General features: G+C 40.1%; 2 protein-coding genes across 2 annotated transcripts in view; one reads left to right on the forward strand and one right to left on the reverse strand.

Annotated features, from left to right (window-relative positions):
* Window positions 1-8,821, reverse strand: part of otofa (otoferlin a) — a 63,030-nt gene extending 54,209 nt beyond the window's left edge. The window contains exons 1-2 of the mRNA XM_076083877.1: window positions 8,631-8,821; window positions 3,246-3,304 (exon numbers count right to left, since the gene is read on the reverse strand). Of these exons, the coding sequence (XP_075939992.1) occupies window positions 3,246-3,304; window positions 8,631-8,712 (141 nt within the window). The 5' untranslated portion in view covers window positions 8,713-8,821. The remainder of the gene's footprint in view (window positions 1-3,245; window positions 3,305-8,630) is intronic.
* A 4,365-nt stretch (window positions 8,822-13,186) lies between these two features.
* The window catches only part of fndc1 (fibronectin type III domain containing 1), a 29,194-nt gene continuing 21,901 nt past the window's right edge, over window positions 13,187-20,479 (forward strand). The window contains exons 1-3 of the mRNA XM_076084571.1: window positions 13,187-13,259; window positions 17,876-18,067; window positions 19,413-19,481. Of these exons, the coding sequence (XP_075940686.1) occupies window positions 13,187-13,259; window positions 17,876-18,067; window positions 19,413-19,481 (334 nt within the window). The remainder of the gene's footprint in view (window positions 13,260-17,875; window positions 18,068-19,412; window positions 19,482-20,479) is intronic.

The raw sequence follows: 20,479 nt of genomic DNA on the forward strand, positions 1-20,479 counted from the left end.
GGCCACAAGAATAATATAATGCACCAGTATAGATATTTCTGACACCTTTCTCTCTTTTGCTTACTTTTCTCTCTTAAATTTTAACCTTGCTACAAAAACTAAATTATTTCTGCAGTGACCGTGAAATAAAATATGATTGCATGTGTTTACGCAAGTTACTAAAAATGTGTAGTCATTTAGCCATTTTCCTGATTAGACTGAAAACAACAAAACAAAAGCCCTGGTTATCAGCAAAGGAAGCAGCCTTCTGCCTGTGAGCCCATCAAAGGAAAAATGTTTTTCTCTGCAAAAGCAGGCAGCTTAAAGAGGAAAACTAAACGCCGCTGGGAATGTACTATATGTTTCAGGCCGTCTTTCTTTTGTTTTTCTTATTTAATTCCCTGACTTTATCCCCTACCTCTGTTCTGTCTCTTTTGCGTTCACTCTGAAAGGATTTCCTCCAGCACTTCTGCCTTGATCCTCCAACCCTCATCTCTTATAGGACTCTTTGCATTTAAATCCTTCATACCGCTGGTCTCTCAGTGTGACAGGACCCTGCAGGAATCCTATGGGGAATATTTCCCAGAATACCACAGCAGCTACAAAAGAGATGTACCAACCACGAACCAGTTGGGCTGCAGGGAAATTCTTCAGGTTCTGAGAGGCATCCTCAGGTCAGTGTTCATATCTATTTAACTTATTGTTCAAGTTAAATTAACTTGAAGTTCTGGAAGAAGAGCTACTTAGGGGACCAGCTCTATCTCTCTACAGCATTGGAGTGTCTATTTTAATTAAAACAGAGCAAGTGTTTAATGTCATGCATGAATGGAGTCCACTACCTCTGCCTTGCCTCTGCTCTTACAAGCCATCACTGAACAGGAAATGGTCATTAGGAGACACTTGGTAGGACATTGGCCATTTACAAGTGAGAATAAGTTAGATCTTGAGTAGGAACATTAAGGTGATTATACGTGATCCTTGGCTGGCTCATTGTTTAGCACTGTCCCCTGACAGCATGAATGCTCGTGTGGAGTTCTTATTGTGTGTTTCTCCCTGTGTCTATGTGCAGTCAAGTATCCTGGTTAGTACATCCACATTGGAGAATTCAGCACCTTGCTTTTTACATGCAATGCCAATTTTAAGTGCCAACGCAGGAAGAAGGGTGCCATGTATGTAGCAAACCAGAAGTTAAGAGAGTGGAAGTTAAGGAAGTGGATGGGCGTGTAGCATGTCAAGCTTTAGTTTCCTCCCACAGTCCAAAGACAAGAAGTTTAAGTTAGCTGGTAACTTTAAATTGCTCTTATATTTGAATGTTCGTCTGTCCAGGATCTACCCTGCTTCTAACGCAATGCATGCTGGGATAGGGTCGATCAAAATTGATCAATGGATGGAACCTATCCTCCACAAAGATGTAGAAAGATTAACATCTCTTTAAATGTAAACAGCAGCTGGACAATTTCTTATAATAACAAGAATAATTTAACAACATTAATGTAATATTAAAAAAAAAAATTTGAAAAGTCTGTTTTCATACTCCACCCTTTCACCACTTGCTACTTGATAATATAAAAGGAAGTGGATGTATGTCTAATTTGTAAAAACCCTACAGCAAAACTCAGACCTGCACCAACAACAGATGCTTCTTTTTAGGGTCAAACTATAATATTACGATCATATCTAATGACACAATGCCGGGTAAGGTAAGAGAGAAGATTTCAGAGACACCAAACTGATTAAAAGAATAATATAATTCAGATTGTTTCACTGTCAGCAGGCATTGAATCTGATAGTTACATTTCACATCATCTGATCACTTCATCTGATGTTCTTTATTTTTAATGGCATGTACTTTTGCAGTAAAGTTCTTTTCCAAAGAAGCAATTTTCAATTATTAAATACCAAGAACTGAAACTTGGTGGAAATTTGATTTTGCAAACCCTATTCAAATTAACCGATTAGTCAATAGCAATCAAATTATGAAATGCCTCCTTTATAGCATGTTACAGTATTTGAGTCCTGATCGTGTAGGCATAAATGTGAAATGTTCCTGTTCTCATTAATGTCTAATTAGGTTTTAGCTGCATTAATGTCATCACTTAAATCTAATAACTGACACACCTTTTAATTAAGAAATACCCCAATGGAAACAGGATTAGTTCCTCAACCATATGGTCTCTTAATTAAGTTAAGACACAGGAATATGAATCCATTGTAAACGAACCTCTTTCCTTTACCATTACACAGTAAATTATAACCAAGATCCAATGGACAATAATGCAACAATTGATTCATGCTCCTACTCTTTACTACAATTTGAAGAAAATACACTAATATAAAGAATTTATGGAATAATTTGTGAAGAGTAACTCAGGCTGTCTCCATGTTTTGGCCAGGTGGAGAATACCGAGTCTTTCATCTGCATGTATGCTGCGCTGCAGTGAAACAGACCATTTTGTTTTGTTTCTGCATTATAAAATGACACAAAGCAAGATACTCTTCCCAAATGAACACTACTTAAATTATTTTTGAAGCATAAATGCAATCACCAGAAGTAAAAAGCTAAAATTAGGCTATAAATGAAGTACACCTCGGTCACATGACATCGCGTCACCACCACTAAGCTTGAGGCGGACTGGTTTTCAGCGTAATGACATTCAGTAGTCTCATTTAGACACTTTTTAGACACCGCCCATTTAAGACAAGTAAACAATGCAAAATTCACGAGAGGGGTATTTACTGACGTATTTTGTGTTGTAGTTAAAATCTCTTCTTTCAGACTTTATTTCAGACATCTAATGAAGAACCCATTCAAAAAACCTATCGACTCCAAGACGAGGGAACCATCTGGGCAAAAATGCTGACTTATTTTCAGGTTTTAGGACTCATTCCTTGACATAGTTTGGAAAACATAAAGTTGGTTTACAGATTCTGACAGCTGAAGACTGTGTTTTCAAAACAGTATAACATGAATATCTTCTATAAATAGACAATCTTTCACCGCAACATTTTGTAACTACAACACAGGGGTAGACTCGGTACCGGGTCCATCGGGCTCAAGGAGATAAAAGTAAAAACAGACTCCATTACCGATATGTCTCCTACTTATTGACTAAAAAGGTTCATTAAGAAAACCTGCAGTCAGTGAAATCAGCATATTGTTATCTGCCGTGAAAATTGGAAGGCTGGGGACAATTTCAATTAAGTTGAGGGCTAATTGCTTATCAGTCATTATCAAGGTGTATGACAGGGGAAATGAAGACACTGACCTCATTAAAGTGGGCCACCTCGTCACAGTTCTCTGCCACACGGCTGTAGAAGGACAGACCTGGAAAGTGAGAGGGAATATAAAGGTTAAAAACAGATAAATGGTTCATTAATAGCATTGCATTTGTTGTCATTTCAGTTTGAGACAGCACACACATCATGGGCAATATATCCAGCACAAACTAAATCTATCTATCTTTTTTTTTTTTTTATCTGCTTGCATAATGAGACTGTGTCAGGTAGGTTGTCAGTCACAGTGTAATAAATACATGAATACAAAGTTTTGGCCAGAAAATTGTGCTTTACGTGAGTATTTCCATTTTGTGCTACTTTACTTCTACTACATGTAGTACTTCAGATTATTTTCTTTACTTCTCTGTCTGTATGATAATCACTTGTCTTCTATGTTTTATAGGGTCATGTTTACAATATAAATAAAATGTAAAAATGAACCAAAATGATAAAAGTAAGACGTTGAATGCAGAATAATTCCTTGTAATAGAGTATTTTTACACTGTAGCTGTGGTACTTCTACTAAAGATAAGGATCAATTTGGTGAGAGATATTTATCAGCATGCCTGTCAAAAATCGGTTAACATAAAAGACAAGTGAAAAGACAAATGAATGCCTTAAGTATCTGATAAACACTCAAATGAGACAGGCTGTGTGGAGCCACAGGAGACAGAAAAGAAAAGCAGACAATTGAATGGCTCCATTATGACTCATTATGCGACAGCATAAAAACAAACGGAGAGAAAAAGACTTCAGCAGAACAGAAATAACATATAGAAGTGAGATTATTGCCAATAATGAATACTTTCCACAAGATTAAATTATGGTGAAAACAATAATGTCTTGGTGCAGTGTGTATTTAAGGTTATAAAACCAGCAGAGAGCCATTCACTAGTTCATTAGTGAACTGACTCACTCATGCGTGCTGCAGCCTGTTTTCACCTGGTTGCTTTGTGATGCTCATGAATGGTGCCGGACTGCTCGCCGGAGTGCCGGACTGCTTTGTTGCGGTGGTTTGCTTTGTGTATCTGAGGCTTTGTGTGGGTGTTTGTTTGGGTGCATGTGGACAGCTGATTTGTACAGATCACACATTCATACATATCTACATATATAGTCACACACGCACAGGAACCTACAAAGCTGATTACAGCCTGTTATGCCTGTTTGGCTGGAATTATAATTTTGATTAGAAATTAAAAAAAGATTCTTTCTGGCTCCTATGATGCGTTATTGTCGTTTGTGCTGATTGATTTTTTTCACACATTCACAGAGCAAACAAGCTCTGAGTTTAGATGGAGAAAAAAAGACACAAGGACATGCAAAAGCAAAACTTAAAGTATATTATGCTTAGAGTCCATTTTGACTCTAATTCATAACCACAATCTCTCTTTTCCATCACACCCCGCTCTCTACAATCTTGCAAAACCCCTTTCCTATGAAATATCTTTGAGAAAATAAACAGCACTTGTATGTGAGAGAGGGAAAGAGACAATATTCCTCCGACATTATTCAAAACAGAAGCATAATTGTCAGAACTGTGTTTTAATCTAACCGAGACGTGGGTTTAGAAAAGTAGATGAGTCTTATGTAAGGTGCTCCACACCAAACTAAAAACAAAATTCTGCTAATCAGGGTGCCTTTTGGCCTTGGTGGAAACAGTGAGAAATAGAAACAGAGGGGCATTGAAAGAACCGACCTGTTGTGAAAGAAAGAAAGGAAACGGAGTGTACATTTTGATTATCGAGCAGACAGACGGGGATGAAAAGATTAAAAGAGAAGGATGCAAAACACTGTGAAAGATGGATCTTTAGGGTAAACAGAACAACAACATTGTAGAATAGAAAAGGAATGCATTTCTTCAATGTTTGGGATGCAATCAGTCTCCCTGCACACCTCGTCTTTGTTGTTCCGTACCGTGATTTCATTTTGTCTTATTTCCTGTACAATTTACAAGCCCAAAAAGAGACAGCAACCATACTAAATAAGTATCACAATTCAAACTTAAGACAAGGTAAATATCTGCTCCAGCAAAGGACATAAGGAAAAGAGTTTCAGTGTGCTATGGAGAAGAAAGTGAATTTAATGATGTGTGTAAGATACCGCAGATACCACAAAGCTTTGTTTCAGCCCAGAAAATATTAAAGATTTAGAGTTAAAAGGATGACAAACAAAAAGAAAGAGTTGGGATGAAAGAAGCAAGCTGCAGTGGAATATCGTAAGAGTGGAAATAAAGCTTTAATTTCTAAGATAACGCTGATGTACAGAGTGTGTGTGTGTGTGTGTGTGTGTGTGTGTGTGTGTGTGTGTGTGTGTGTGATCCTGCAGGCTACTGTGCAGAGACCCAGCCAATAAGCAACAAGAGCTGGAGTGTCATTCTTTGATAAATTCAAGAGCTACAGATAACAGCAAGGATCCATCAAAGACTTGCCACAAAATCAATTAAGTTTTCACGCCTCCCCTTTGAAGCAGACTTCATAGCCCATGGTACGAGATAATAATGAATCATTTTGAGCCTGACCGGACGGGGAACTCTACAGTCTTTTTTTATTGCTATGTTTGTATAACACATTGAATGCTATCGATTGACTGATTTATGGCTTTTATTTTCTCAAAATATTGATGACGTTTGATTCTAGATGATGGGTGTTTCGGTTGCTTTCTCCGCCAAATGTTACATGTGGAGTCAGCCTTACATAACATCGCTCCACCAGCCTTTCAAGGGGTCATATATGGTTTGATATGTTCAGGGGGGGCTGGGACTTCCTGCCAGACCTCTTCCTCTCCAGACAGGAAGGTGAAAGTTTGAGGTGAAAGCACTTAGGAAGCCCGACTGCCAGGCTAACAGTCTGAAAATGTTCAAAAACCCACCACAATTTAAGAGAAGCAAGACTGATAGAAATACTGTGAGTAGAAGAAGAACTGACATATAATGTGAATCAGCATTAAGATCGGGGCATCATATAAATATTATTATGTCTTCAATGAATGAAAGTCTTTGAGGGAAGAAGAAGTTTATTTACAAGATGTTTAAAATGATTCACTGTGTGGCATAGTAATGCAATTGCTCATGAAGACCTCAGCCTCCTTTAATACTTTAACTGGAAGATACATTTTCCTATAGCAAAATACTGAGCAATTACTCAATAAAAAAATGAGCCAGTATGCGTTTTAATAAAGCTAATTATATGGTGGGCACCGTGGTGATTCCATGTACAATGGGTTTGATCCCAGCTCTTATCTGTTGTTGCACTTCTCTCACTCATCCATCCACTCATCCATCTTTTCCTCTTCTCTAGTCACCCACAATAGTCTAAATGAATAACACACACTCAACATCTGACCACTCAGATGAAGTGATTTATTTCTCTCCTTTTCTAATTAAATCTCAACCCTCCACCAAAAGGTTTTTACCTACAATTTGCTAAATAAAGACGTACTTTCATAATGCCTTAAAATATGATGTAACATAGATATCACAGGCGGGCCAACATGGAACATAGAGCCCCTACTTTGTGGATGTGGAAAGAAGATATTATTTGACCGGACAAAGGACAATGCCTGAAGATAACAATGTGACTAAGCAATTCAATAATATATATTTATGAGGCCCTACAGGAACTTGTGGCAGAGCAGAGGAGAGGAGCCACAGCTAGGCATACAGCACAGAGATGTAAATGTGCGTATATAGGCTACATTACCTTTACACTAAGGTCCGCACCATCACAGCTATTAAAAGCTGTGTTTCTCTCCATAACTAATGTGGATTTATAGGGGTTAACGACTATCAACATTTGTGGCCCTGTCCAGTTTAACTAAACAGGCATGCAGCCTATAGTGCATCTACTAGGTTTTTACAAACCTTTAATGGTAACCACTGTTTGCAAAGGAGATTACTGCTTTTCCTTTGGAAATATAGTACGCGTTTGTTTGACACATAGGCCTAAGTGGAAATCAGTGAAAGCGACATGTGTCTTTATAGGCACAATTTTAGCATTGATTGAATAAGATATACAATAGGGCAGAAAATGGGGTAAAAAAAGCCACACACACACACACATCGTTGCTTTTGCGAACAATTTAGAAAACAGATGAGATGCAGCTGCTGTGCTGACAGTTTGCCGACGGGGGAAGAGCTGACGACCTAATCCTTGACTTGGATGACACGGTTCATGTAATATCAAGACCCTGGTGAATTTTCTGCAGCACAACACTGAAAGCCATCTTCTATGCAGCTCACACACAGGCATGCACACACACACACACACACACTCACACACACACACAGCAGTGGAGAGAGGAAGATGGAGTGGTGGTCTTGTAACACCCCACACAAAACTGATGCTCTCAGCAGGAGTCTGATCAGAGATCAGGTGGGATTGAACGCCTGTCATCTGTCAGATAGTGGTCTGATCCATCCAAGGTGCTGAAACACACGCCTCTCTCTCTTCCTGACTCTGTTTCTCTCTCACAGGGAAAGAAACGTTTGATGAATGATGAATAAATCCACTGAACTCCCTCCAAATTCCCCTCCAATCCTACAGTGATCCCTCTCTCCTCTGAACAGTATAGGAGAGGCAGAGCAGATCAGGTGTTAGGCTGATGACCCCACAGGAGTTATAAAACGCCAAAGGACCAGTGGATTGGAAATTGTCCGAAGGTATGAAGGAGACGCCCACCTCCAACATCTTCTTCAGTCATCAATGCCACCAACATAGTCAATTGTAATACAGTGGCTTCTTGCCCTTATTGGTGTAGGAGTAAAATGACCTATGCACATGATAAATCCCTGTAAGGACACTATATGATGTACAGACAGTTACACATTGATTTTGCTTTTTGTGCTATAATGAATCATTTACATTTTAATAATTCATAAGAGAAGTCCATGTCCTGACAGTTGGGAAAAAAACTGGATATAACAGCTGTGATGAAACATCATTAATTACCATTAACATCTTATGTCAACTGCAGTTTGTTTCTATAGTACTTTTAAGCATTTAGACATACATGATCTAAATATGAGAGAGGAGTATACCGAATTATTATATAACAAGTGCAAAATAATGAAATAAACTTAGGGGTTGGATTTTGGGTATATCCTTTCAAATCGCATGATGAGTTAGTTTTTCGGATTGCTGTACTCTCTTTCTTTTCTAATTTTAAGATCAGTGCAGTTTCCATCTTTGGAAGCGCATGAATGGCAGATGAATCAGAGCGTAGCGCGTGTCCGATGGCCACCTATCCAGAAGGGGTTTCCCCAACTTTTCACCGGGACCGCTGATTATCCCCCATCACGTCGTCAAACAAAAAAAACAAAAAATCTGGCTGTATCAATTTCACAACATACAGGCTACAACTCAGAAACGTTGTCCTACCTCTGAATGTAACTTTGGCGATCCTGTCACCTTTCCCCCGAAGGTCAGCGGCCGTCTTCAGGTGAACCATTAGAGCCATCATTAGTCCACACTGGTCAGAGGAGTAATTTTACCCCACACGGGAAAAAAAACCAACTTGATCCGGTTTGGTGCAATCTGTGTTTAACGATCTTTAGGTGATCCTCTCCTTGCGCCTGGACACATTAATCGTTTTCCACACGGGCAGCATGTAGAATGATGTGTTTTTTTCAAACAAACAGAAACAAAAATAGCGAATTAATGATATGCTCCTGTTAACATTTCCTCTCGCTCCGTGCTCAGTGGCCGCTGGGTCTGTCGCGCATCTCCGCGCTGCCACTTGCTTTTACTCTGCTCGTCGTGCAGGAAGGGTGGGGGTGTGCTTCATCTTCAGCGTGGGGATGGATGCTGGATGCTCTAATTGTAAAAAGCTCAAGCTCTGGGATTTGAGGAAAATCCACTGCTTCCTTTTTTTCTGGGAGTAAAAGTATTCTATAGTCATTATTAGCCTACTGTAATTCATACCAGATTTAATATGAATTATCTTCTCCGCAGACTGCCTGGTCAGTTAGAAAAGAGTCTTGGATTGATTTAGATATTTACAAAGGATAGACTATTCCAGCAAGACACAGAGTGTAATTTTCACCGTCTTACAGAAAAGGTATTTAAATGTTTTATGAAATAGTTTGGATAGTTATGACATGCTAGTGCTTGTCATAAATAATGACATGTCTCATTTAATATTGCTGTAAAGACTGAATTTAAAATGATCATTAGGTTTCATAAACTTCCTGTATTGTAGGATACAATCTTATTCTTTAGGCCTGTTGTAAAATACAGTTGCCAGGCAACTTCTTTTCCCCCCTTTTTATGGATAAATTAAGGTCAGGGTCCCATGAGCTTGGCCAGTTGGTCCCTGTCTGATGCTGGGCCATGTTGCCATGTTGTACCTGCTGGCTGTAATTCATGTATCTGTTACAAGGAAAGACCAGCAGGTAGGCAGCTGTGCCAAGAGTTTTCAAAACAGAGTCCAGGTACCCGGTGGGTCCTGAGAGGGTTCCCCAGGTAGGAAATAATCACTGGTTCACCAGATGCTACAACTAAAAAGACATTTAAAATACCAACGCCCTCCCAGAGCACTGGTGCATTTGCATTTTCCATGTGTGGTAGTACTTAACATGAACCCTGCCCTTTTAGAAATATGCAACAAGATTAGTGTAAAAAAAAACAGTATGCAAATCCTCAAGTAGTACAGAATTTCACCTCATAGCATATGACAAGTATAAAATGATAAACTGTGCTGGGACTTTATTTAGAATTGCCACTAGGAGTAGTTGCACGAGTGGCAGCAGGAGCCCTTCTGACAGAAATGTGATTTTTCCGAGCAGGCAAAGGGACAAAACCAGCACCGCTTATTGGTCCTGCCAAGATATAGAACTGCCTGTCAGATAAAAATCAAATTATCTGCTCACACAAAACTGCATATACCGTGTGACACTGTAGTCTATCAATTTGACATGTTCGACAAGTGTGTCACTGGGGTTTCCATTATTTTGCACTCCCTCTTTGACATAAATGGGGTGGACAAAATAACAGAAAATAGCAGTACAGTATAACACAATACAGCGCAACAGCACCACAAACTGCATCGCCCAAAATGATCATATATTTGAATCAACATAGTTGAACGGTTTCAACAACAAAAATTGAACATCAAAACCTCCATGAATGTAGGATTTAATACAGGACTGTTGTATTAGACTGCATTGGTTTGAGCTATGGATACTGAGTGCTCATCTAAAGAACATTAAGATGCAGTTTCCCCCCCAAAGCTCGGTGTTACTGAACCTCTATTTTTAGTTGCTGTCTAAGACAGTTAATTAGATGTTTTTTTCTTTATCTCGACTCTTCCAGAAAATAAGGGAAACATACAAAACAATTGTGGAATGATAAAGGTGATTCAGCGATTAATCATCTCTGTACATGAGATACTCCAAAGGAGTAAGACAAGATAAAATACACGTCGCTGTCTCCATGGGGGAAACTTTGTGCAATAGTGCTGCAATCAGCTTAAAACAATATATAGCCAACAATGCATTACAGTTATAGTAGAACCAACAAATGTGACAGACTTCATGTATGTTAAGAGAGAATGGTTAGACTAACCGCCTAATGTAACACTTTTGGTATACACAAATGACAAAAGAGATCAAGTAAAATAGCTGATAGAACTGGAACACAACACTCTATTCATATAACTCAGCTAGACATGCAGTCCAACTTGATACAGTATATCAGCAGAGATGAACCATTTCATCACAAGCATCATGTCAACTCACTTGGGGGAATTATAGCAGGACTTGACATAAATAACCTCAGGCATGCATATAACAAGATTGGACACCTTGTACTTTGTATACTGTGCCGACTGAAGCCTCAGGAGCCACCCAACCCCCCCCCCCCCCCCCCCCCCCCCCCCCTCTGTGTGTGTGTGTGTGTGTGTGTGTGTGTGTGTGTGTGTGTGTGTGTGTGTGTGTGTGTGTGTGTGAATGAATGACAGTGTCTGTGCGCATTTAGCAGGTTTGCTAGGAGGGAGTGGAAGACACAACTATCTGCTTCGATAAGATTTTTTTTCAGTTTAAAAATATATTCCATATTGTGCTGACTCATTCACTATTGCAAGCCGCTGCAGTAGTGTGTGTTTGTGTCAGAGAGAGAGAGAGAGAGAGAGAGAGAGAGAGAGAGAGAGAGAGAGGGGCGGGGCTTCAAGAGGCTCAATCAGCACTAGTAATTAGTTTATGATGTTGTGGTTTAAAGGGCAGAGACAACATAAAAAAGACAAACTGATGTTACTTTACTGGCCCCTGGGGGCCCCAGAGATGCGAACTGAGACTTGTATTGATTTTGTGGCAAATCTGGCCCCTTTCCTCTCTAACAAATACAAAACAGCCTGAAGAGATTGAGTCGTCTCCAGTAGTTTTTACAGAGCAGCTACTGTGTGGTGAAAACCTGCTGCTATATTTAAGCCCCGATTTCCTGTCTGACCTCCTCAGAATCTGGTTTCAGAGGCAATGAATAAGTGACCGTTGACATCTTATCCCCAGTTGTAGATAAATGCTCTAACCAACAGAGGGAGATGTTGGTCTGGATTAAAGCCACCTACAGACAAGCGATCAAAGCTGTCTTCTGTCACTTGATGTTGCGTGATGAGCCCATACACTGACTTTGATAGATAGATCATTAACAATAAAAAGACAATTGCTTAGCATATTCATGCAAATTATGTCAGTATGAATTCCTGATAGATTAACCCCTGGGCTATGAGACACTGTGAAAAAAGAATAGATTAAATAATTGCCCTTCTGTAAATTTGCTGCTGGTCATTTTCAGTTATAAAGTCCAGGGAATGTATTGTAAACATTAAGAGCTTTGACATGCAGAAGGTGCTACAATGGTGTCCAGTGATGCAGAAAACTCTTGACTTTAGTGTGATAGTAATGGGAAAAGGGATGACGATAAAGAGATGTTTAATTCGAATGTATAATTATCACCACCGTACAGCTATAAATCGGGCACATCACAGATGTTAACAGAAGCAAAGCATCGTGTGCATTATCTGCCACATTGTTCTTAGAATCATTGGAGCACAAACAAGTAATACACAAATTGACTATCCTTTACAACATGTTCAGTCATTTTAATCACATTTATACCGAGGACATTTGAGATGAAACTTCAACTCTGCTGCTGCTGAATATCACCAGTTCTAATCACAATCTTACCTTATCTTAAAACGTGTCTTGTTGCTCCATCTGGTGGTCGAGTGACTTCTTTGGAACGTAATTGTGCGCACACAGATTCGATAATGTGATGGAGCCTTGGCCCACAGTCCTGTTCTAACACCTGGTGAAGCGATGATGTCATGGAAATGTTTGATCCTGCAGTGGTTCAGGTCTGCAAGAATGAGGCTGGAACAGAACAGGTGCAACTGGACTGCTTGCCTAAAGGTTTTTAATATAAGCAACAATACTGCACCTACCTTAAAAAACAACATTCCTGTAGTTTAAAAAAAAGAAAAAACACACATTCCTAAACATTATCAGGAAAAGGTGGTTTGAGCTCAAAAAAGAAAAGAGCACTATAGTGGAGATATAATGTTCATAAACCTCAGATCTGAATAATTCTGTCACTAATTAGTGGTTTTGGAATATAAGCAGTGGTGCTCCCTGAAGAGGGAGACATTTTATTAAAAAGTGTCTTTGATTGCATGAAGAGCTAAAAAGAATTGTTACGGAATAAAACTGTATTTGCATTAATTAAAATCACGAGCACATGTGTCTTCATTCACGTTGTTTTTCTTTGTTTTTGTTTTTTTTCCCTCTTTTTTGAAAGCTTTTTGCTGAAATAGAACAGCCGAGAGTTCACGATGAGAAGCTGCCGCCGCATCGGAAGAGGGGAGGGGAGGGAGAGCTGGAGTGTCCCAGCCCTCTGCATCCAGCTGGTGCGTCGCTCCGCAGCAGTAGCGCGCCACTCTCAATATGGCTTTAGCCGCAAGCAGGACGCTCTTGGCGCTAATCGTTACGTTTTGCGCACCAGGATGCGGATGGGCAGGTAACAGATTTGTATACTTAAAAAAACAAAAACAAGTGCATGTTTTACACTAATATGTTATTCAGCTTGATCACTGCTGAGGCAATGTTGCTTTCTCCTTGTGTGGTTAAATGTTCAAATTGGATCGATCTTACAGCTGACGTTTGCCATTGACCAGTTTTAGCTGCAATCTGCGAGTTTAGTGCATTAAAATGTAATGACTTTTTTAAAACTCAGAATGCTAATGTTATTATTTGGAAAGGAAAGAAACATGTTGAAGTGCGCGCGTGCACACATCCATTTCTGTGTGCGTGGGGCATAAACATTTCCCCAGTTGCTGCAAATGTAATTTAAAAAAAAAAACGAAATAGTTTGAATGTCGCCATTTAGAATGCACTGACCTATTTAATTTAGAGTTTTTGATTTATCATTTACAGTTGTGAAAGAGTTAGTTTGAGTGAGCAACTTTAGCAGATGGGGACTTTGACAGTATTTTCACTCTTGTTTCTTAATGGGGGGAAAATATGATGCTGGCAGCTGGCCTCTTAGCAGCAGTCATGGAACAAGTCCTTACCTCATACTGTAGGCACGTGCTGGAGGAGCTGTGATCAACAATTAGAACATCGTGATAAATATCAGGCTGCATCATTGTGCTTTCTGCTGAGGGGTATCATGCCAAATGTGTGGCTGATAAATGACCTGCCTGTAAAATTCATTTTCATGGGAGAGCAGAAGTGGTTGGATGCTTAAGTTTTCTTTCTGTCACGGGTCCTCTGGACAGAGTTGCATATCAATCAGCAGCTATTAGAAAGGAGTGAGACATTTTCCTCATAGCAAAATGATTAAAAGTGATTCCACAGAGACCGCAGCACACATGTTTTAAAGTTTCTTAGGTACCCTTTGTAAAATCAATTTTCGGGAGAAGACGCCCACATCCTCCAGACAGTCAAAATATCAAAAGTGCCATATGGCCTGATCAGTTTTGGAGGGCACAGAGCCAACCGTTTTGACTGAGTTTAAAAGCCACGTTTCAGCCAGCCCTTTCATTTTTTTCTCCCTGTTTTCTTCAACATACTCAGTCCACATACAGTATATTGTCAGTTGATCTGTAAGTTTCTATATGTCTCCTTCTCAACTGTAAGCATGAGTGCTTACAATAGCATGCTGCTATTTGTTGTGGTCTTTTCCTCTGCGTCGTTTTCTTTTCCATCTTTTAGGAAGTATTTTCAGAGCGGTCATGCACTTTCTCTGCAACACACTGCTTCTCATTCCTTCACTTACATACATTCACACCTGGGAGCTACTCAATACAAACACAGTTCACTGCTGCGGGCCACTGAGCAGTTTTGCTGTTAAATGTCTTCCTCTCGGGTGTTTTGACAGTAGTCAAGGGAGAGGAGAGTGTTACTCATTAACTTTCTCCTCTTACACGTCATCAGCTTGTCAGTCTAAACTTCTTTACAAAAGTGGATGAAATTGGGTACTTGGGGATATCTGGACTCCTAGGCGGCAACAGCGCAAATAGAGAGAAAAGAAAGTTTATTTGGCTAATAAATAATGTCACTTCTTCCATGCAGCCACAGTCCATCAGCGTCTGAGTGTAGAGAGTAATTGGGACTGAGAGTGAAGGGAAAAGAGGGAATCATGTCTTTGCAGGCCAGTGGAATTTAATTTTTTTGCTCCACTTAACATGCTGGAATTCTGCAGGAGCTCGCGGTGACAGATCTTATAACGTTTAGGATCAGGAACTTCATAACTTTGTATTGGGAAAATATGACGCAGATCTAATATTCCTCATATTTTCCGCACTACTGGGTATGTCTGATCACCTGACATGGCCTGACCCAGTACCCCCCACCCACCTGCAACTTGGCTGCCTGTCAAACCTGCCAGTGATGGCGTGTCTCGTGTCATGATGTCATCTCTAGTGCGGTTCCAGTTGTTTAAACAAGTTTCACCTGGGCCATGAGCACACCTGTCACAGCACACTAGATGTCAGCATACCAAGAGTTTTTCAGGGAGATATAGCATAAATCAACAGTGTAAGATGTCAGTCCTCATCAGAGACGGAACATTTGAAACGTTTGGGAAGTCTGTTGGTTCAAGCTTTTGACCACCAACACTAGTCAAAAGCTTGCCAGGGGCGGCTGCAGAGTTCTTTATAGCACCTCTGTCAGCCTCCCTCTGACCTCTGACCTGGTGACTTCGGTCTTGTTTCTTAGAACTTACAGAATGGACCGTCTTAGCTTGACATTGCAACACTTCCTTGCCAACCCGTCCACACACACCTCCTTCAACACACACAGCTTCACTGCCGATCCTGATGGTAGTTTGTGAAAGTAGACAGTTATTAGGAGTTAATGTTAAAACACATTAGGGGTGAGCCGGGGGTCAGAGTCTGTGTGCGAGGTGAGAGGGTTCTCTTGTAAAAGTGGAGCACATTGCAGGTGCACGAGCACAAGTATTTTGTGGAGTCCTTTGACCTCGGGGCTTACCTGCATATGGTACTTGTACCAAACTACACATGCACATACACGTGTGTCTGTCTGTCTGTCTCACTCTCTTTTTAACACTATTTTTTATTTTTAAAAAAGACAATGACCCTCAGGCCCTGCCCTGATTCTTTACATACTTAATACTTTCCAATGTCTAACTCAAACACACTCTGTCCATCTTTTAATGTTATATTATTGCCCAAGTTTCCCATGGCAACGCTCTGAAAACAAGCCTCCCTCGGTAAGATTATGTTGTTACAACAGCTCAGTTGCTTAACTGCTTCCCAAACTGTTTATTCTTGGATAGCAATCATGCATCTGCTGTGCTCGAAGGAGTCTTGATTTAATCAGAAATATCTGTTTTGCCCTTGGATCATAAATTTCCAGAGAGGCCAAATCACAGAATGATGTCTGGACAGAGGAGCAGATCCCTTCCTACGTAAGACATGTTCTTATTGGAAACAGGCTCGGAGCGATTGAAGTTTGTCCAGACTTGTGTCAATGGAGTCTGCCACTAACAGCTGATAAAATTGATCCCACTATAACCCGGCATTAATGAGGATATAATAAGGAGAGATTGAGTTTGGTTTTGGGAAACCCTCTCACACACCTTTATGCACTCTGGCACAATGCGATGTAAGTCTGCAGACAACACCTGCAGACAACAAGAATTCGAAGCGATAAAGTCATTTTGTGATGACGCTAAACTGAAACGGCTACTATAAGCATTTGGGGAGCATCGACAGACAGTCACAAGGACCAGCTGTTTATGATGCGGCCAGACAACCCTTGCAATTATTTGTGACAGCGATAAATGACCAGCTTGCCAATAAACCCTGAACTACATGATCACAAGTCTCTGCTCTTCTCCTCAGCTCTTTGGAGCACTTTAGTATTTTTCATTTCATCCTTTGGTCCAAAACAATACCTTCAACGCTCTCATTAGCACCTTTTCAGCTGCTATTTTCAGCAAAACAAAAGCTCTGATAAACTGACCATACGCTACCTGCCCAGCACAAAAAAAGCACACAGGAACATAAGTTCGCCTCTTGCTTTTATAGACGTAATGTTACATTTAGCTGGAACAGAGCCAGATGTTCCCCCAGGAGTCAGTGGAGACCAAATAAGCAGAGCTAAATGAAGGTGAATATTGGATTTACTTCCAAGCAGGAGAATATAAACAAGGCTCTAAATGAATGCCAATGTTACCCGTATTTGACATTATATATGTTAATAGACAACGATTTTCTGACATGCTGCCATAAATTAAGCTATAAAATCAGTCTTGTACTGGTTGATTGGCATTGACCAATCAGATTCATGCTGATGTACAGTCAATATTATCTGTCACTTAATCATGGGTTACTGTTATACAACACTATTTGCTGCCGCAGCTCCGTGCACCACCCTAACCTCCTTCTTGTGCTATTAATTAATGCTATTAATCAGTTCTCCCAGCAGAATCATTATAACAGCGTCTCTAACTGTATAACCATCTGCTAAAAATTGTCAATTCTTTGACTTTGAAGAGAGCAAGACAATGAAATTCACATACATTAATAATGGGTATTATGTGTGTCAGGGTTGTAAACAAGTATGTGTCAGAGTTTTTACAAATGTCCCCTCACTTATGTTGAGTCAGCTGAGTTTTCGAGGTTTTAGCATCCATGCCAGCTCTCGGGCACGAGGCCATTATTTTGCAAACCAAAAGAAGAGCAAAGAGGCAGTTGCTGTCCAAATCAAAGTGGTGTTACTATTTTCTTTGTTTTGTTTCGAGTCAATCTAGCCAAGAGAGAGACTGAAGATTGCCTATTGTCCTGAGCCTTTAGCCATCCGAGCAAATCCTCATATATTCATTTAACTATCAAAATAGTTTGTATTTTTCAGGGCCGCTTTACAAGTAAGTTTCTGCTTCATCAGAATCAGAGTTACTTTAAATGCCAAGTATAATAAATACAGAGGAAATTGTAATTGTAGCATGAAAAAGCGGTTTATTAACCAGCTTACTGAGCTTGAAAATAGAACCACGTGCTGCTACAATATGTTGGGGCTGCAAGCCTTTACAATAAGGGATAAAGACGGAGGACTGTTAAAATAAACTTTACACAGACTCAATTGATCCTGACGTCATTTGTTTTGCAGCAGAGAAGCCCCTGCGGTCACAAAATGGGAAACAGACATCTGTGGATAAGGGTCTGAGGGAGAGGTGGGAGCCTTCAATTCATCTCGATGGAAGACCTGTGGACCGCTTCGTCATCAGCTCCAACAAACCCACGAGGTCTCACCGCTTCACTAAAGGAAAGGACAGTCGCTCACATCTACTGGAGGATGTAGGTAAGGCAGAAACATGGAGAAAGTTAAAAAGACAGGGTGAGAGCAAGACAAAGATGAGAGACATGTTTCTGACGATGTTTGAGGTGTGACGTGAACAAATCAAGTGGGAGCTGATGTTTCTAAGAGACCTGATGTCGTACTGCTAACCAAAAAAGTAATTAAGAGGAAAACAAATGCATGGAGAGCAAGAAAATGAGGTTTGGCTTAAACTATGGAGTAATTGTTCAGATCCCCGAGTTCTGCACTTTCTCAAGACAAGTGCCAAGACTAAGGAGGGAGATGAGCAAAGCTGTGTACAAAGCAGAGATGCCGGGAGGTAAAGAGTACGCACACGCACGCATGTGCATGTACTATTGATTTTTATTACAGGATTACATCATCATTGGATGTGTTGTCATCCAAATTTGCCAGACAGAAAGAAAGAGCACTTGGGGGTGGTGGTGTGCGTGTCCGCCGATCATCATTCCGGCTCTGCAGACAGCGGTTATTTTAAGCTTAAGAAGGACATTATTTTTAGGTCTTAACGGCTCCTTTATTCCTAATCCTGCCTTGTAAAACAGTTGTTTCTATACAGTTTGCAGTGTTGACACAGTCTAGCCTGCATTTGTCATTATTCCATTTTCCTCTGTCCTTGGCATCTTAAAGCCATACTTCATCAGCAGCTCAGAGCAGTCTGCAGCCAACCCTTCTTTTCCACATCCAAACCCAGCTCAGCTCCTTTAACCCAATCACCTCTGTTGTGGTCACTCGCTGTGTGTTTGACATGAGTATGTTTGGTGGTGATTGTGGTAGAGAATATGGGTGGAAGTCTTGACTCATGCATTGTCTTGTACGGTGTGTCAGTGCATTCAAATAAGCATCTAGATACTTTTGTTTTTATGTGAGTGTGTGTGCTGTGGCGGCCTTGTGGTCTCTCCATCTCTGGCGCAGTTTGCCTTAACGCTCTTGCGACCGAGCAGCAACGCCTCTGTGTTGCCTTTCCAGAAATTCCTTGCAGATCGAATGTTGTTCCCTCAGCAGCATGAGAGCAGCATCAGTATTCATAAATAACACCATGCTGTTTTGCCTCCATGTCGTTAATGTGACTGGCCATCCGCTGTTACATTAAAACAACAAAATGGAGACATGACTTACCAGGAACAACATCGGGCGAGAGGGGAGAGAATCACAAACATTTAAAGTTGACCACAAAAAATAAAAATAAAATGTTCACTTGAATACGTCTTCATCAGGTTGAAATTATTCTTTAAATCGGAGTTTATTTTTACATTTGTATAATGTACGGCTTGCTTACCAAGTTTCTACCGACAACATCCATTTAACATTTTTTTGTTTTATTTTTTAGACCCTGAATGGGTTAACCTGGATGGCTTTGCTGTGTTGGGCGGTGCACCTGTCAGGAACTCATCAGCAGGTAAACTTTGATCTCAAGCCCTCTTTACCAACATTACATAGGAGTGGTTTGTCCGTTTTTATTGCTGGTGATCCAAATTTTACTTTTAAGATTTATTTTGCCTTTAGTATTGAAGGTAATTTTAATTATCACATATTCATGCAGAGAAATTAGTAGCAGACAAAATTGCTTACCCTGATTATCCATATAGTGTAGGGTGTTGACATATTTTTGTGCACATGTGCACAGTCAATTAATTTAATTAATCAAGCAATAGAAAATTAACCACCAAGCAAGTATTCAATTGTGGAAATTGTTTTGATTTTTTCCATTTTATATTAAATTGAATAACTATTTCATCTTTTTAGAGGCAATTAAAAAGTATTCTCATTGGAGTGAAACACACTAAATTAAGCTAAGCTGAACCTAAGCTTCATACTAGACTTTTAGTCAATTATGACGTCATTTGTTTATTTCTGTGTGGTTTAATGGACATAGTAATTTGGACATTTAAGTATATGTCATGTAAACACTTACTAGTTTATCACAGGATGACACAAATAAACACTCGTGTTCGTACTGTTCCACATGGACAATTTAGTCTTGCACATGGACAATTAAGTCTCTCCAAACCACTTGAATTGGCAAGTTTTTGGGCGGCGGTGGGGAACATAGAGAAAACCCATCAGATTCCAGACTGAAAGCATCAGGACCAGCAATTGAACCCAGGACCTTCTTGCTGCGAGGCGACAGTGGTAACCACTGAACCACCGTGCCACTCTGGATTTTCAGTTGTATTTGTTTGAGGCAGAGCCGCTCTGGAGACATAGCTAATCATATTTGTTGAGTTTAACCTCAGTGACTGGAGCCAAAGACCCACTGTGTTTCTGGCCAAGTAATTCTAGAATAACGCCCAGTGAAAAGGAAAGGGCAAAAGAAGACATAGCGTGATATGAAGCCTTGATAGCACATTAGCTTAAGTTATCTAGCAAGCTACCGGCTAATGTTAATCCCTGTTA

This window comes from Anarhichas minor, unplaced genomic scaffold, assembly GCF_050575085.1.
Source record: "Anarhichas minor isolate MPS153535 unplaced genomic scaffold, ASM5057508v1 ptg000136l, whole genome shotgun sequence".
NCBI classification, from domain to species: Eukaryota; Metazoa; Chordata; class Actinopteri; order Perciformes; family Anarhichadidae; genus Anarhichas; species Anarhichas minor.